Here is a 19882-nt window from a genome sequence, read left to right on the forward strand (position 1 = left end):
ATTGCTGGTCGGTTGCGGGTGTGTAGCGGTATATGGCAGTGGATCAGCGAAAAAGCCGAGATTGGCCTTTGCAGAATGGGAAGATATGAGATGCCCAATAATGAAGGAAGTGCAAGAGTAGCCTACTATTCAAAGTTTCAGTTAGAGGAGTCATCAGAGAAAAATCTGCCATCGTCCAGGGAAAAACAAGATCGCTTATTTTCATGACTGCAGCGCCTTGCTAGGAGAATCATTCCTACATCACGCGGTGCAAGCGAACGCTCATTTAATGCAGTCCGCAGCTGGCCGTGTTTCGTAGGCGAGGCGGAGATGGTGCAGCTGCGTGGGATTGTAAAGAGCGGGAGAGAGCGCGCTTTTTCCTTTGATCTTGTTTTTGGTGTATTTTGCTGACGTAATTGATTTTCGTTGTTTTTGCTTAACTTTCTTTCGGGTCAAATTATTTTGCATTACTTTTGCCCACTTTGAGAAATTTAGTAAGTTTTATTCATTTATATTTAGATTGATTTGTATGTTATTTTTTGGCTCGGCTCTTTTCCGACAATACTGAGCTATATCTCCTCAAGTTCACTTTTTTCTCAGAGTAAGGTTTATTATATTATTATTATTGGTGTAAATGTTTCTCCTTTTTTGTATAGGCATTAATCTGGTTTCACTTTTTTACATTAAATCACTTTAGTTGGCAGTTCTGTTATCAGTCTTTTGCTTACCCCCATTACATTGTGAATTTACTATAATAATTCTTATGAGTAAGTTTCATGAAAGTTACGACAGATAGGCATGCACTTTTTCTACAGCACAAATTCTATTCCTGTACTCCACTGGAAAACCAAAATGCTCTTACACAGGTGACTTAACTGTGTCTGAGGGAACTGCAATCTCAATATATGTGAAGCAGCCATCCTGCATATACAGTAGTAACCGATTGATCGCTCACTCAAGTCACATGACATGACGCACTTGAAAAATACTAACTTTAGAATATAATATTTAGAACAAAAGCTCATTATTACTAATACAGTTTAATCAAATGTGATAAAATAAAGATGTGTTTAAATTGGTTCAATTAGGTAGAGACAAGTGATGTCAACCTCAGCAAGGGGCAGCAGGAGGCGTGAGAGTACCGCCGTACGTCACGAGAGTTTCGCGATACGCCTCGTGGTTGGTGTATCACGATATTTCGGTTCGGTTTTGATATTGTTACACCCCTAATATCTTTATATCTAACTGATAGAATGATGACTGTGGTAAGCAGGGTGCAATTCAGAGGGGTTTTGGGAGGGATTGACCCCTCTAATTAATGCTTGATCCCCCCTATTTAATGCTTGATCCCCTGAAGGACATCAAAACAAGATATATCTTATACATCTTAAATATTAAGAATTGAAAATGTATAATATAAATTAACTGGTTTCTACACTCTTAGAAATAAAGGTACGTAAGCTGTCACTGAGGTGCTATCTTTTCAAAAGGTCCACATTTGTACTTGAAGAGTCCATAGTTGTACCTCAAAAGTATATATTAGTACCTACAAATTTTAAGAGGAACACTTTTATACTTCTTAGGTATTTATATGTAGCCTTAAGATATTAATATTGACCTTTTAGGCGAAAATGTATATCTTTTAAAAAAGGTACCACCTAGTGACAGCTCTGTTTCTGAGAGTGTAGCATTGTGAATGCATAATCGCTTTAATCAATGGGTGTTATTATGGGTGTTATCTTGTATGGGTGTTACTATGGGTGCAGTTAGGTTATAACTGCAAGTAGCCAAAAAAAAAAGACAAATTTAATATTCAATCAATTAATATTGTTTAATATTCATTAATTAAATATCCAAAGCAACAAACAAATGCAGACGGCAGAAGTTATCGAATAAGCAAGGCATGTGTTTCTTGATCATGATTGTATGACATTCTCACCATTCTGTCGAGTGCGATTTTGGCAGGGAGGTCTTCTGTGGTCTTCTGAACAGCTTTGAGCAAAAGAGGGTACTTGGTGATTCTCTGATGTGGTTTAGCCTGCATGTCGCCCAGTCTCATTCGCCCACACTGTGGATGATTCTCCACCCACTACAGAGCAAATTACATTAAAATAATCAGAAAAAGAAACGTTCATGCACGCACCCTAATGCAATTTTTTGCAATAATATGATGCTTATCTGCATCTCATAAGCACGTGTGGTTTGAATTGTGCATCTAAGCTTGTTGCACTGATGCATCTATTCTAATCGCAGAAAACCTCATGTTGATGTTAAAAGAGTCCTGCAAGATCATTTTGTTTTTAATTTTATATTTTGGTTTGCATTTCACTGTGCTAGTATGAAAAGACATATTCATTCAAATGATTGTAAAGCATAATGTACTGTATTGTTACTTGTAGACTTCAGAAAACAGCCCACCCCCATAATCTACCTCTACAGTCAAACCAACACAAAAATGTCCACCCTGATTACTTTCTATACTGTAATCAGGGTGGAAATACAAAATTACCATTGACATTAAACAGAACTAAAATTAGTTTCTGCTATCTGTCTGCAGCTATTTTTGGACTAAAGCAAAAAATAGAACTTATTTTCATTCTTCATATCACTTCATTTATCTGTGCTTACATATTCCATGTATTTTTTATGACCCCTTTTCCTTGTAAATAAAGGTGACAATCTCATTGTAAAGGAATCAAAGTGATAGTTTATCCAAAAATGTAAATTTACTCACTGTTTACTCACCCTTAAGTCATCCCAAATCCATTTTTCTTCTGTTGAACACAAAACATGATATTTTGAAGAAAGCTGAAAACAAGTTATAAGCACTCTTCAAAATCACATCTTTTGTGTTTACCAGAAAAACAAAACTCACAAAAGTCTGAAACAAGTAAAGGATGAGTAAAGTAAATGATGATAAAACTTTCATTTTTGGTTGGACTATCCATTTGAATCATCCAATCAATCTATTTATTTTCAAAATTGTTCATTTTCATTGTTCAAGTGAAGGAGTCATTGAATAATTCACTAAACCAAATTCACTACATTTGCTCAAAAGTATTGATTCAGCTGATCTGAAACTGACCACTGGAATTATACTTTTCCTTACCTTTCTTTTTTTTGGTTATTATTATTACAATCTAGGGCCAAATATACTTATAAAATTGAGGAAAGTTTTGCGAACAAAAAATAAAGTATTGAGCAAAAATAGATAAAAAAAAATGCAACTCTGCCAAAAACCGCAAAGCAAAAGTAAAAATAAAAATTCATTTTGCTAACAAAAATAAAGAACTTCAAAGGAGGAGAGATAAAAATGCATTCAAACGACGTCAATATATTAAGACAGCATCACTGAGATGGTCTTAGAGTGCTTACACACCTGGGGCTCTAATTTGACAATCCATGTACAAAGTGCAAAGCGCAGGGTGCAAGCGCATTAAGGGTGTGTCGGAATCCACTTTTACTATTTTAAGGACGGTAAAAATGCGCTTTGCGTCATGGTGCATGGTCTAAAACAGTTGAGCTTATTTTCTTAATGAGTTATAGGTGCCTTTTGAGAATAAACCAATCAGAGTCTCATCTCCTATTCCCTTTAAGAGTCAGTTGCGTCGCGACATAACGTATTTGCTATTTACATGACGAACTTTGTAAGAGAAAAAAATGAGCTTTTCACTAGCAAGAAAACAGTTAAACAGCGCATTTGCAGCATGAGAACGAGAGATGAGCCTCCACATTATTTACTTTCGCTTCCACTCTCGTGGAGAGGGAAACTTCTTGTATGTACAGACATCCATTAGTCTATACATAATTAATTTTGTTTGTTAAGCGCAAAGATTTGTTTCAAAACCATTTCTATATTCAGTTCTAATTTCCAGCAAACAAATAAATGATCAATAATAACGAACTGTTTTCAAACAACTGAGTTATATCCAAATTCACATGCTATGCCCCATATGGTCTAAAACCTGAAAGGTGGGCAAATCTAAGCTTGTTTTTAATAAAACAAATATAAATGCATATAATAAATAATACTGCTAATAATAATAGCATTATACAAAAGCAAATTGTTATAAATAAATTAAAAAAGCCTCCTTTTTTATAGGATCCTTATTTTATATATCCTTATTATATCCTTATCATATCCTATATATATCCTTAATATTTTAAATCTTTTTCATATATAAAGATATTTGCGTATTGCTGTACATTCTGTCTGTATTAAGCAATGTGCAAGCGAGGCGCACAACTAACCGCGCTCTGTGCTGGAGTTTAGACCGGCTTTGTTCTCAAAATAGCAGAACGCCTATGGGCGCACATGTGAGCGCGAATGCATTTGCTATTTAAACTGCGTGGTGCAAAATGTCAAAACGACTCTTGCACCAAGTTGAAACTAGCAAACAACATGATAAGGCCCCTAGACTTTTGTTTCGGAGCCTGGCGTGTTTCCCTAATTAGCGCAATTTGTTTAGCATATGTGAATCCAGCAAACACGCTCGGATCCTTGCCAAAACAACCGGAGCAGATAAATTATAGTGAGAAAGCACATATACTCCGCACTATATCTGAACTAGGCTATATCACAGTGTATTATGGATATGTAACAGGCATATATACAGCTATATGAAGAGAAAATTATGAAAATTATGGCGGAAGGTCATTCCTAGCGGTAAATGTGTGTTTCATGTCAAATACAAAAGTGAAAGCATGTTAACTATTAACGAAAGCAGTCTTGGTTTATCAGTTATTTCTGTTGCCGTGTGAAAGCAAACCGCACCAAGAACAAAGAGCAACATTGTAACAATTTTAATCCTTGTTTCGGAACAAAAGAATCAATCCACATGTGTGAATGCACCCTTACAGGCCAGTTTATTTATTTATTTTTGTTTGCAAATGTTTTAGTTTTTTTTTTTTTTTTTTTTGCACTGCTCGGTTATTATTTGCTGCTCTTTTTCTGTTTGCAAATTTAATCTTAATTCTAAAATTTTTATTTTCCCTTTGCAGTTGTTTATTTTTGTTAGCAATTCCTTTTTTTTTTTCAAAAATATATTTTCGCTTTGTGATTTTTGGAGGTTTGCATTTTTTTAATGGTGCTCAGTACTTTATTTTTTGTAGTAAAATTTTAGTTTATTTTGCAAGTATATATGGCCCTAAATTGACTCCATATTATTTAAACATTTCCTTTTATAAACTTAGGTATATGATATAAAATACCATGAGATAGGTGTAAAATTGTGGGTTCGTCTCAAGCTGTTTTCGTGTTAGCTCCACATTTCTGTCCCCTTCAAAACAGTAATCAAAATATGCAGGAAAACGTTTGTGAAACTGAAAGAGATGAAGTGAGAGAAATTAAAACATATTTGGAGATGCAAAATTAGATCAAATTGGGCTCCTAATACTATAATCGAATAACACTTGCATCGCACCTGCAAACACCCTGGTTCAAGTTTCATAGGGTCAAAAGGTCGTCTAGTGAGACGGACTTCTTGTAACATTGGATACATCACGTCATGCCAAAAGAGCCGATGTGCATCGAGAATAGATGGAAGATCGGAAAAGAGCATCGTGGGGCTAACCTAAAAAAAGAAATAAATGTAGAGAGAAATGGAAAAAGATTAATTGATTAAGGTAATTGCCACAGACATGTAACCCACGTTTTACACCAGAGAGATTACTTTCCATCTAGTCTGCATAAAATGTTTCCATTAAGCAGTAATGCACTAGATCACAAATGAGCAGACTGAGTAGTGTTCTGAGTAGAGTTTTGTTCATTTGTTTTCCATTTTTCAGTCTGCTTGCCATTTAGATATGCTGAGTGTGTAACTCTAGAAGGTCAGTTCAGTAGAAAAACATTTTGTTTCATGTAAACATGTGAAATATGAGACGATATACATACTTCTTGAAGAAATCCGTTTAAATGACAGTATGAAAGTGCAGCCAGTACGAGCTGTGCAAAAACGAGAAGGTGCATAAAACGGGTTAGCAACTGTGACGTGCATCATTTATACAAACATAAACTGTAAAATTCATGAATAACAATATGAACAACGAAAAATATGTTAAATTATCATTATTTTCTTCCTATTTTTATTACTACTTTCGTTGCAGTAAAAATATTAATAAATAATATCATAATAAATCCAGTATAAAATTAGCACAATTTAATGACATACGTCTTTGGCAATAGTGAGTTTGTTGATGTAAGTGAGCTCAGTGTTAAGAAGCTCCCACAGTGCCTCCTGCTGGAGTCGCTGGGTTTTGGACATAGACTAAACACAAAGAGGGGAAAAAGGTCACCATTACTCCAACATTAAATAAACATAATAATGATCTGTACATTCAGTCTTTAAAGTTACACTCAGTTATTTAAAGTTAATAAAAAACAAACCAGACAACTACTATGGAGGATGAAACCTGCAAAAACAATAAATAAGTACGCATATAAATAATTGAGTAAATAAATAATTTAATAAATAAAAACATGAAATAAATAAATGTACATTTGAAGTCAGAATTATTACAGCCACCCTTTTACTTTTTCCCCCAATTTCTCTAATAACTGATTTATTTTATCTTTGCCATGATGACAGCACATACTATTTTACTTGAAATGTTTCACTTCTATACAGCTTAAGACGACTTTTAAAGGCTTGACTAGGTTAATTAGGTTAACTAGGCAGGATAGGGTAATTAGTCAAGTTATTGTATGATGATGGTTTATTCCGTAGACTTAAAAAAAAAAATGGCTTAAAGGGGCTGATAATTTTTACCTTATACTGTTTTTTTTTTTAAATTAAAACTGCTTTTAATCTAGCCGAAATGAATCAAATAAGACTTTCTACAGAAGAAAAAATATTATCAGACATACTGTCAAAATTGCCTTGCTCTGTTAAACATAATTTGGGGAATATTTAAAAAAGAAACAAAATTCAAGATGGGTTTAATAATTCTGATTTCAATAGTATATAAAGTTTATTTAAAATTACACAAATGTTGGGCGAGAGAAAATGCTAAACTAAAAGTTTATTTTCCCCCCTTTTCAAACATTTATTAATTTATTGAATGTAATTCCATATTTACTTTTCCTCAGGTCAACATGCTGAAGAGAATGAATAAAGAAGCATTAAAAAGGAAAATAAACCTTCAGTTTAGCATTGTCTTATGCCCCCAACATTTGTGTAATTTATTAATTCTTTACCACTCCACACTATTCAGTATTTATATATTTATGCAAGAATTTGTGGATTTTTATATACATTTACTTATTTACATATTAATTTGTTTATTTATCTATTTATAATTGTATTTATGCATTTATTCATATATTTGCGTATTTATTTAGCTATTGTTTTTGCAGGTTTTTGCATTATTTCGTCCTCCACAAATTACCACACGATGAGATAATAATTTAAATGCAATTTAATTTGTGAGAATTACTGCATACATTATCCAAACTGTTAAGAACAAAACGTAATGAAATTTGATTACTATTCAATTTCTGTGCAGTTCATTCCTCTGTGGCGACCCCTGATAAAGCAGAAAATAAACCGATGGGATGTGAGTGAATGAATGAATTTCTGTGTATTGGATAATTATTATTATAGTTCTTATATAAAATAACAGATTAAGTGATTTATATGCATTTTGGGATTTTTAAAATTTAATTTAATTTTTTTTTTTTTGTCTGGTTGCAGAAATACAAACACCAGTGTAAATTTGAATGTGGAGTAGTGAGATATGAGGATGTAATATCGCCCTAACCTACCTAATCCCTAACCCCAACCTCCGAACCATTCAAATTCAGTGTTGGTAACATAATCTGATAGGTAGAATAAAATGTCAAGACACCAGCACTTCCACCTGGCTTAATGCCTTGGCCAATAATTGTGATGTCATGGTACTGTATCATCTCTTATAGTATTACTGGAACTTAGTGCTGCATTTGAAACCAACAACTTTGATATGCTTGAATATTATGTTGGCATTATTGTGATAGCATTGTCATGGCTCAAATCATACTTATCTGACTATTATTAATCTGTAGCAGTAAATTATAAGGGTTCACAAATATAATATGGTGTGCAAGGCTCAGTACTTGGACCTTTGCTTTTCAAACGGTATGCGTTCCACCTTGGAAATATCATTAAGAATCATGGACCTAGTTTTCACTGTTAAACAGACAACACTATTCCTATATTTCCTTGCGGCCTAGTGAAACATTCCAATTCACAAAACTTACAAAGTTTTCAGTTAATAACATAAAAAGCTGAATGGCAAGAAAAATAATTATTGCTAAACTCTTTTATTTATTGGACCAAAAATAAAAAAATAAAAACTTTAAAAACACTTATAATTGTTTCAGTTGATGATCTGTTAAATGTGCTGTAAGTTTTAGACTCTTCTAAAGCATAAAAATACCATAATATGTTTGCAGATATTTAAGAAACATGCCAAATGAACATTCTTGTTTATCTGAAAAACAACACTGAAATCAGGTATTCTGCTTTTAAAATGTGTTTTCTCTGCTGGAACGCTGTCTTTGTTTTGTTTTTATTAATCTGCCCAATGCCAGTTTATCCAATTATATTTCAGCACCCCAGGTTGCCTTGTTGGAAAACCACATATTTCCTTAACTCGTTCATTCATTCAGAATAGCTTTCAAAGCATGTGCCCGTGACTGGAATGCGACCTCCGGTGGACAGTATCAGACTCCGAAATGAGATGCAGATTTAGAGTTCCACATGAGGTTATTAATTAGCAAATAATATAAATAATACGAACATAAACATTAGGTGAACAGGTTACTTTGTAACCGCATGTCCTAACAACACGCTACATGATGAGATTTGCAGTGATAAGCAATTTGGCTGTTTGCTTCAGACGAAACAGGACAGAAATTTAAATACAACCTTTCAGAAATACAGAATATACACTCACTCACAAAATGGTAAGAATTATAATCTAATTATTACATATTAAATCTCTTTAGCATTAATAAATGTACATGCCGAATCACTGTGTGTTAGTTTTAAGTCACAGTTCTAAAGTTCAATTTCAAATTATTTATTTTTTTTAAGATCTGAGGTGAACTATCTGCTACTGCTTTCAGTAGTATGGCAGTAAATGTGTTGTAAAATGGCATTCAAACTCACACTGTTAGAATTTAACACTGAACAAAGCATATGAGGTGTAGGCCGAAGGTGATCATCCTGTTATTCAGCTGCAAGAAATAGAAGCTGTTTCTAATATAAGTGTTGGTTGGAATTAAAACTCCTTTTAATATGAAAAATTTTCCTCTATCATGTATAATTTAGAAGATGATTTAAATAAGTTTTTAGGCTCGATTGTCAGACTCGCTCCTCAATCTGGCAACCTCCGCTTGCATTTGTTTTGATCCAGGAATGTAATACCTAGTTCAACCACTGGGTGTCAAACTTACATGCACCAAGCTCTTGTTGGTTGTGTTATTTGGTAGCAATTTGTCATTTGAATGCCATATTTTCTACTAATTTTAAATAAGTCAGTACCTCATGAGAGTGCACTATTTCTGTCCAGCTCTTTTCTAGTGCTCTTTCAGTTCCTCCCTCCCCCCATGTCCACCTTAGGTCAGCAGGTACACTGAAAGAGTCCAGAAGCTGTTTAAGTACATCCACCTGCCCCTGTACTCCACCCAATCGTTCCTGAGAGAGAAATGAAATGAAATTTCAAAGTACAAATATCACATTTAAACAAAAAACACGCAATGGAGAATTAGGCAAAAAATTAAATACCTCCACAGTGCCGTTTTTGTCATTTGTTCCCTGGTTGAAAAGCACCTGCTTTAATGCACCTCTGGATTTCACACCGGCTCCTTTGCTCACAGTAGAAAAGTCCACATTTGTCCTCTGTTTCTTTTTCTGACAATGCAAAATTGTTATTTCAACTACAGCATTAATTACAGATGTTTCAACAACCATCACTGCATTTACAGTAAATCACAACAGGATTTACAAGTAGAACATGTTCCTGCAAAACCATCAAGAGACAGCATTCATCATGGCCATAATTACACAGAGGGCACAAAGAGGCTTCTTAAAGGTGAAAAATGTGTTCTGGTTGGTTAAATTAGACAACTAATACATTTATATTGCATTATAAAATGGTGAAAAATCCAAAGTTGGGGTTTGTTAACATTATTATGCATTAAATAATTTTCCCCACTTAATGTATAATGAACTATTTGTTTTTCTAGCATTAACCTGTGTAATTAATAATAAAAAAAACTAACAATGTTATCATCTGATGTTAAGATGTACTTATGTATTACTAAATGTTGCAAACAACATTAACACAAAATATATAAATGCTCTTGAAACATATTTCTCTTTTTTCATGTTATGTACTTCAGTAATGTTAATTATAATAAGAAAGAATAAGAAAAATATTTTTAAAATCCCTTTTAAATAGATGATTATTTTTATTTATTATAAACATGAGGATACTTCATTTGTTGATTTAGTACTTAAAATTTGATAAACTTAAAATTTGATAAACATATCTCAAAAGTGGTTGGAAATAGTTTCTAAGAACTCCTCCTCCTCTCTAAAATAAAATCCTTTATTCCTTCACACTCTCTAGAAAATGCCATACACGGGGTTCTAACCTCCCGTTTGGACTATTGTAAATTTCTCTATTTCAGGCTGCCTAAGTCTGAGATTGCTTGCCTACAGCTGCAGCTAGATTTTTAACAAAAAGCCTGAAATATGCACGTCACTCCTATTTTAAGGTATCTCCATTGGTTAACGGTGACACAAAGAATCAAATTTAAAATCCTTCTCTTAGTGTTTAAAGCCCTACATGGTCTGAGCGCTCAATATTTATCCTAACTGATTGTAACTTAACCTCCATCCAGACACTTGCGTTCTGCTGATCAGTTTTTATTAAAAGTTTCAAAGGCCCACCTCAAAAGTAGGGGTGATGGTTTTGCCATAGCAGGTCCTTGCCTCTGGAACGCCCTGTCATTAGAACTAAAAAAGGCTTTGTCGCTGCCTATTTTAAGTCTAAATTGTAAATTAAAGGCTTTCTTACTGCATCAATTTGATTAATCAATCTGCATGTTTAATTTGTTTAATTTGTACTGGCGCATTCTATTTTACATACACCCTTAATGAACATTTGATCTTATTAACAAAAACACGTACATAACCCTACTGGAAAAAACAGCTTTGGTCTTAGACAGGTTGACAGAAGACCAGCTTAATCAGCTTGACCAGCCAAGCCAGGCTGTTAGCCAGGCCAAAACTAGCTAGGTCCAGCTTAAACCAGGCTGGTCAAGCTGATTTTAGCTGGTCATTTTCCAGTCTGACCAGCTAAGACCAGGCTGAAAATGGCTGGAAAAATGGCCAAACCCCTCAAAAACCAGGCTGGTCGACCAGCTAAAATCAGCCAACCAGCCTAGGCTGTTTTAAGCTGTTTTTTTCAGCAGGGAATGAAAGCTCGACTCAGTGTATGAACCTAATACTGTAAAACCAATATGAGCCCAGTACCTGGTAGCCTATAGTGTTGTATCTGTGTTTTTCTTGAGCCCTCCGCTGACCAGTTGATGCTACTGCAACAAATCCATCAGGAGCGTCTACGTCTGGTTCATTGTTTTCCTGCCGCTGTCTGTCACTCTTCTCACCGAGGGCAGTTTCCTCCTGGGCCATGACATTGTTCACTTCTTGTGGTTCTGATGGATTACTAATAGATAGATAAGTTTATATTAATATGATTAATAGCCAATAACAAGGAAATTATGAAAGTATATATGTAGGGAGAATGGATAAAGTAGCAGCAGCACTGAGAGATTACACAAAAATATAAATATAGGCCTATGCTTCATTTATTATTGTGGCAAGTTAATGCGTAATAATACATAACCAACAGAAAACTGCAAACCACAATTAGAAGGAAATGATAACTAGTCTTTTGAAGCTCATTGCCAGCTGTGTGACCTTTAAATACATGACCTTAAAAGACCTGTAACACGCTTGTTTTTCTGTAATGGTGTGTTTTCATATCCTTTCCATTGATATTTGTTTTTAATTGATGAAAGCTGGATTCTACAATCCACATGCACACAATTTGAAGCTCCATCATTATTGTTTATTTTAATGAGAACATACAATATCCTGCTTGTTTTTATATATAAAAATATGTATGATTTTTATAATAGTTATACATAAAATGAGCTATTATAATAAGGCCTAATGTCCCAAGTCGCAAGTTAGGGTAATTTGGCAAGTTGTTGTATAATGATGGTTTGTTCTGTAGACTATCGAAAAAAGGTTTGCTTAAAGGGGCTAATAATTTTGTCCCTAAAATGTTTTTTCTTAAAATTAAAACTGCTTTTATTCTAGCTGAAATAAAACAAATAAGACTTTCTCCAGAAGAAAAAAATATTATCAGACAAACTGTGAAAATTTCCTTGCTCTATTAAACATTATTTAGGAAACATTTAAAAAAGAAAAAATGTATACATCAAAGAGGCAAATAATTCTGACTTTAACTGTATGTTATTTAACTTAATACAAAAGCTATAGCTTGGGCAGTTCCATTTCATAAGGCTACACCAGTATGTACACTTTCGGTGTGCTACTAATATACTTTTTAAGTACCAGTATTGGCCATTTTGGTACAAATGTCTTTTTTTAAATTACTGGCCCTTTTGGCTATTTATGTTTTTTCTGGGAACAAATGTCAAAGACAATGAATAAATCAAAATGCCACTGCCCTCTTTTTACTTTTATTTTTGAGAGAGGATAGGCAAACACCACAAGACAAGGAACTAAACAAATGCCACTGCTCTCTTTGTACTTTTAATTTTGATAGAGAATAGTGAAGCACCACAAGACAAGGAACAAGCTAAATACAACTGCCCCCTATTTTGTACCTTTATTTCCTAGAGTAAATAGTGAAACAAGACAAGGAACTAAACAAAACAAGAACTATACACAAAATTCTGATGGGAAAACTACGGAAAGGTGTAAAAATTCATAATTAGTAAAGAAAATGTCACAGTGGTGCAGTTGGTAACAGGATCGCCTAGTAGACTGTGGATGCTTCCCATTGATGGGTTGAAGCTGGATGCATAAGCCGGATATGCAAACCTACGCCGGATAAGTTGGTGGTTCATTCTGCTGTGGTGACCCCAGATAAAGGAAAAAATATATATGTATATATATATGCTCACTGGCCAATTTATTTGGTACACTTTACTATATTACCAATAGGTTGGACCAACTGTTGATGCAAAATTCTCACCCAACAATCCCAATGTCAAAATTGAGACTCATTGGACCTATGCGAATTGTAGCCTCAGTTTCCTGTTCTTAGCTGACAGGAGTTCTCAAGGTTGGACATGTTGTGCTTTTCAGAGATGCTTTTCTACATACCTCGGGCATTTGTGCCTACATATGTAACTGCCACTCACTGGATATTTTTTTATTTTTTAGACCATTCTCTGTTAATCCTTGAGATGGTTGTGCATGAAAATCTCAGTAGATCAGCAATTTCTGAATACTCAGACCAGCCTGTCTGGCACCAACAAACATTCCACGTTCAAAGTCACTTAAATCGTTTGAACTGCAGCAGATCATCTTGATCATGTCTACATGCCTAAATGCATTGAGGCATTGAGTTGCTGCCATGTGATTACATTCTGATTAGAGATTTACGCTAACAAGCAGTTGGAAAGGTGTACCTCATAAAGTGGCCGGTGAGTGTAAATATATAAAGCAGCAAACTGTAAAACAAGGGGTTCAGAGACAACCTAAGTCATCCAGCTAATACAAATAGACGATGTTTATTCAGTAACAATGTAATAGAAACAAGAATATTTTATTTAACTTTATTTTTGAAAAGTTTTGGGTGTTGTATTCAAAAATAGAATGATCCCCATTCATGTTGATCTACAAAAATGACTGAACACAACGGTTATAAATGCTATACACATGTATATATCCATATGTCATACATGCCAGGTCAATAGTTTAGGATCAGTCTCCCTTTGATGTATCTACAGAGTGTGTAATATGCATTTGCATGATGTCATAATTTGCATGTTGCCATGTTGAACCTTATTTGAGGTTAGCATCCTTAGCTAAAGCACAAAATGATAAAAAATGTCATCTCTGTTATTGTCAACTTTGTTAATGGTTCACAAAGTTGAACAATAATTTAAACACCAATAGTAACAGAATCAAATGTCCCCTGTCACATTTAAGCATTTTGTATTGTTTTACAAAAATAATGGATTCAGTTTACAGTATAATCTGTTTGTTAAATTTATTAGTTTGGGCAGAATGGTGGCGCAATGGGAAGAGCTGTCGTCTCACGGTTTGCATCTTCCGGTTTACCCCACAAGTCCAAAAAACATTGACTATGAGGGAATTGGTTGAGCTAAATTTTATACAGTGTATGTGTGTATTTTGAACGTGGGGTTAACAGCCCACCTTGTTAAAATTTGATGTTACAAAACACCAACATGGTGTGGCTAAATATCAACTTTGATATAAACAGCCCTGGGAGTAAGTAAGTATCATTACAGTTTAAAGATAAATGAAAAATGCTAGAAATGCACCCAAAATTCTGGAATCATATATGATAATATACATATCTGGAGATATATTTGCAGAGGCCTTATTAGTGGCTGTTGTCATGGACAACACTAAGCTGTTCGCAATATTGGAACAGTCATAGTTGGTCCATATATTTTAGACTTTAAATTAAATTAGTTGACTATGTCAACCATAAAATGCATGTACAGTTAATGTCAGAATTATTAGCCCCCTTTGATTTTTTTTTTTAATATTTCCCAAATGACGTTTAACATAGCAAAGAAATTTTCACAGTATGTCTGATAATATTTTTTCTTTTGGAGAAAGTCTGATTTGTTTCATTTCGACAAGAGTAAAAGCAGTTTTGTATTTTTAAAAACATTTAAGGTCAAAATTGTTAACCCCTTTAAGCTATATTTTTTTTGATTGTCTACAGAATAAACCATTCTTGTACAATAACTTGCCTAATTACCTTAACCTGCTTAGTTAACCTTGTTAAACTAGTTAAATGCCACTTGCCACAAGCTGTATAGAAGCGTCTTAAAAAATATCTATTCACATATTATTTACTGTCATCATGGCAAAGATAAAATAAATCAGTTATTACAAATGAGTTATTAAAACTATTATGTTTAAAAATGTGTTTAAAAGTTAAGCAAAACTAAAATAAACTGTAAAATAAACAGGGGGCTAATAATTCTGACTTCAACTGTATATCTGCAATAGACTTTAGTAGATCCACTAACACAATACGAAACATTAAACAACATGGACATTAAACGTTTAATTGAAAGTCAAACATAAATAACGGTTGACTATATAGTTTTAAAAACTGTAATATTTAGTTAAATGCAAACAAACATGTAGAAATGCAAACCAACACATTCTTAACAGAGACAGGTTATCTCATTACTTTCGCTAAGCCACACCCAAAAACCGCCACCCACCAATTGTGGCTTAGCAACTGTAGCTACACGCAGGGGCTCTGTCAAGCTTTCGAGCGAGTGCATATGGATTGTGCAAATCTTAAAATTTTATCCTTAAAGTTTGGACGGGATGGTGAACTTTTTTCCTTTTCAGAACCCAAAACCCAAGAGAAGAAATGCAAGCGTGGATCAAGCTGTGTGAGGGGCGTTAAAGGAGCGGAGCTAAGTTGGTTTTGTTTTGATATTCCTGACACATTCAGTGAAAGACTGACGGCAATAACTCACACACCTCTTACCCTAAACAGATCAAAACTATGTTTCCTACAAAAACACAAAGCTGGTTCTGTTTCACAGCTGTCTTATTACTTTATTTTTCGCTCGATATTGTGAGTAATGCTCTGTTTAAGCCTTCACCATAACGTTAGTAACTTAGTCATACCAATAGCGAATAGGTCATAATGACATAAGTTACTGATCCGGGAAATACGAATCTGCGAATCTGTTGCTAACTTAACTGAACTTTACATTTACATCTGTTTCAAGCTACGAATATTTGAAATGACAAATCAACAGAACAAAACCGAGATATGATCACAAACTGAGCCCTTGCGATCAATACACTTTACCAGCAGCTGTTTTTTCAGTCATTTATAAAGAGCACACAAACATACTGACAGTAATAGGTAACTTACTGTACATAGTCATGGGTCAATGATGCTAATATTCGGCACAAATCCATCAGTTTCCTCTTTCTGGCTGTTCTTTCTATCAATGAATGATGTAAAAGCTCTTTCCATGCGTGTTTCTTATCAGTTAGTAACGCTATATTTAATTGCACAACAATTAATCTAGCAGGCATTTTGGCTATACATAGAGAAATCACGGTTTAATTTGTTATTATTAGATTATTTTTTTAATTGCACATCTCCTGCTGTGCATGAACTAAGCTGTTGAATGGTTAGCGTATGAGGCAGCTAGACTAAGCTAGCTTCAATTTTGATTGATTTATTCTCTAAATGGTTGCTTTTTATATGGTGAATATACCCCTATAATGCATACTGCAGTCTTTTTTTTTTTTTTGTCTGGCTTTCTCGGAAATCTCACCTGTTCGCCAAAAATGACATTATATCCCTGGCAATGTATGACACCAGCGCACACACATTGAAAAAGCTGTGCCAGGCACAAAAGCTTGACAGGCGTAGCAACAGTAACTAAGGAGGATCCATTGAAATCTCTGCGTTTTTTACAACCAAAACTGTGCAATGTTGTGACATTTTTACTGTTTGCAATTCTAAGATGTCAGACACGTCTACATCAGAAGCAGTCAAATATCGCATCTAATTACATGTCTATGTCAGAAATGCTGGTGCTGTGTGAAAGAACAGCCAGTTACTTCAAAAAGTTTTAATTGCTATGTAAATGCACTCTCGAAGACCACAAACACAGCTAAAACCTAAACTTACAGTACAACTATATATATATTTTTTATTTAATTAATTATTTAAATGACTTTATCAATAAAAGGACATCACAGATATACCCAAGGTAAGATTAAGCTTACTTTTAAGGACACATTTTTTTCTCAGAAGTGAATACAGTGTTAAACACATGTTAGGTTTTGATAGCAAATAATTGTTTTGTTATACATTCTTTACATTCTGTCCCTAACCCAAACACTTACAGAACACAACCACTGCAACACAATTGTCTGCTGTTTTGTTCCCCTTTGAATTTACTGTATTTATTCTCCTTTACTGTATGTTTACCGTAGGACACAAATCATACCACATTTACACAAGACCCTGACATAAACAGACAAGCTGAAGTTCATAAACTCACATCCCAACTCTTATTCATACAATTCACCGTAACTCAGGTGAGTAAAATTTACCCAGGGGGGAATGAATCTGAGATTATTCATAAGACTAGGGCACACATGTTCTCAGTAATATATGAAAATACACCCACGTTTGACGTCACTTTTTGGCAAAACACCAGTTCTTCTTAGACTAAACTTGTCAGAGTTATCATTAGCCATCAACTGATGGTAAAATCCCCCCAAAGTAACAAACCTACTCACCCACGACCATACACATGCAAATATGCTGTCTGCACATATGTACTTTTACATAAGGGCATAACATGGGGTACATGTAAATACAAATTAACTCAAAGTATATAGAAAACAAACTATACATCAGCAATAAAGAAGTAGAAACTTAAGCATTCACATTAATAACTCAAACAAAATATGCAGCCATAGTAGAATATCCAATCCCAGTTTTTAAATAAATTAAATTCTCATTTCAGTCATTTACCAATTACACACACCATCCCTCTAATACAAAAAAGCACATGAACTTTTAAATACCTGGATTTAACAGTGTCCATTTCCCTCAGACAAACATCTTTATGGTCTCTTTCATTCCCTCTTGCCTTCCTGACTGAGTCCTTTGTGTGTTTCTCTCAAATTGGTTCCACTGTAACCTTCCTCCAGTAACAGGTTGAGCAAGCGAGACTGGATTCTTCAGTCAGATCTCATGCATTGCTGCACCCTGAGAAGATACATCTGATTGGACTATTATTGAAGTTTTCTGATTTGACCGACAGCCAACCAGCCACAGATCACAGCTACGAAACAACATATTTGATTATAATTGTTTAGAACGAAATTGGTTTCTGGTTAAGGCTCACATAGAAAAGCATCTGCGCACAAACACACACACACACACACACACACACACACACACACACACACACACACACACACACACACACACACACAGACACACACACACACACACACACACACACAAACACACACACACACACACACACACACACACACACACACACACACACACACACACACACACACACAGACATACACAATTTTAATAAATATTGCATTATTTCTATTGTTTTTATACTGTGCAACTGTATTTTCTATTGTCTTACTTCTACCCTATCCCTAAACCAAACCCTCACAACAAATTGCCTACAGTTTTGCTTTCTGAAAAACAGACAAACAAAAGACATTCTGTATGACTTAGAAGACTTTTGAGAAATGGGGATTCCAGAAATGTCCTCATAATGATTCACAATCTACTTGTTACCATACTTAAGTAAATCAAACTTGGGTGAAAGTACCAATACTTGCCTAAAAATATGGTAGAGTAAAAGTATCTGTTGTAAACATTACTTAAAGTATGAGTAAAAAGTATACCTTTCTAAAGTACTCAAGAGTAGTGGATATTACGTTGTAAAAAGCTGATGCGTATACATGTAATTTGTGCATGTGTGTGTAAACGTAACATTTTGTAGTGCACTTAGCTATTGCCCAGCAGGCACACAACATCATCAGACGTCAATATTAGGTTAGATTTAAGTTGTGATGTCAGGTGACCAAAATTCAATGTCTAGCCAGCTTCTAAAGATGTTATTTAGTTTTCCAATAATAAGGTCAATAGACGTTGATATTTGGTTGATTTTAGGTTATGTTGGAAAGTGACCAAATCCAACGTCAAGCCAACATCTTAAACCAACGTCATATTGACATTAAATACTGACATTTTTGCATTAGGCATAGCAACCAAAATCCAATGTCTGATAGACGTCATAGTGATACAACCATACAACGTCCATACAAGATCCATACTAAGATCTCTCAAGAAATATAGTCCACAGTTTTTAATGACTGAACTTAGCAAGGTTTACTGGTCTCAGGTCTTGCAGTGTGATGATGTAGATAGGGCTTGGGCAAGGTTTAAGAAAAACTTTTTAAAAGTTTTGGATAAAGTTGCACCTTTTAAAAAAATAAGAATTAAGCAAAGGACTGAACCTTGGATGAAGGCTAGTATTTTAAAAAAGATAGTAACAATTTATTTTATTATAAACAATTTAAAAAGAAAGGGAATGAAGTTAAAGATGAGATAAAAAAAGCTAAAAATATATTTTTTTGAGGATAAGATAAAAGAAACTAAGCAAGATTCGCAAAAATTATGGAGATTATTAAATGATTTAGGGCATCAAAAAAGTCTACAACTAATTGATCTAAAATTAGCCTTATGGTGGATGGAAATTTTATGTCGGATCAGTTAAAGGTTGCTAATTATTTTAATAGATTTTTTATAACTGTGGCAGAGAAATTGGTTAAAAAGCTCCCAGTACAAAAAAGTTTTTTAATGATAAATTAGTTGTAGATTATTATGCCAAATGTGGTTTTAATTTAGGAAGTTTTTTTTTTCAATAAAGTAGATAAGGGGAATATATTTAAGAAATTAAAAGCATTAAAAAATAGTAGAGCAACAGGGTTAGATAATATACCAGTGCAGTTCCTAAAAGACTCTGCGAAATTTATCTCTCCAATGATTACACATATTATTAATCTTTCTATTTGTCATG

The 19882-nt window shown here is 34.1% G+C and overlaps 1 protein-coding gene across 4 annotated transcripts in view; it reads right to left on the bottom strand.

The window, feature by feature from the left end:
* plekhg6 (pleckstrin homology and RhoGEF domain containing G6) overlaps positions 1-17924 on the bottom strand; it is a 57054-nt gene extending 39130 nt beyond the window's left edge. For all 4 annotated transcript variants that reach the window (XM_087286821.1, XM_087286820.1, XM_087286822.1 and 1 more), the window contains exons 1-9: positions 17850-17924; positions 11502-11694; positions 9747-9872; positions 9504-9656; positions 6150-6245; positions 5873-5923; positions 5403-5552; positions 5191-5301; positions 1919-2068 (exon numbers count right to left, since the gene is read on the bottom strand). In XM_087286821.1, coding sequence (XP_087142947.1) covers positions 1919-2068; positions 5191-5301; positions 5403-5552; positions 5873-5923; positions 6150-6245; positions 9504-9656; positions 9747-9872; positions 11502-11694; positions 17850-17869 — 1050 coding nt within the window. In that variant the 5' untranslated portion in view covers positions 17870-17924. The remainder of the gene's footprint in view (positions 1-1918; positions 2069-5190; positions 5302-5402; positions 5553-5872; positions 5924-6149; positions 6246-9503; positions 9657-9746; positions 9873-11501; positions 11695-17849) is intronic.
* Positions 17925-19882: the final 1958 nt, after the last annotated feature.

Source organism: Danio rerio, chromosome 16 (assembly GCF_052040795.2).
Source record: "Danio rerio strain M-AB ecotype USA chromosome 16, GRCz13ab, whole genome shotgun sequence".
In the NCBI taxonomy this organism is placed as follows: domain Eukaryota; kingdom Metazoa; phylum Chordata; class Actinopteri; order Cypriniformes; family Danionidae; genus Danio; species Danio rerio.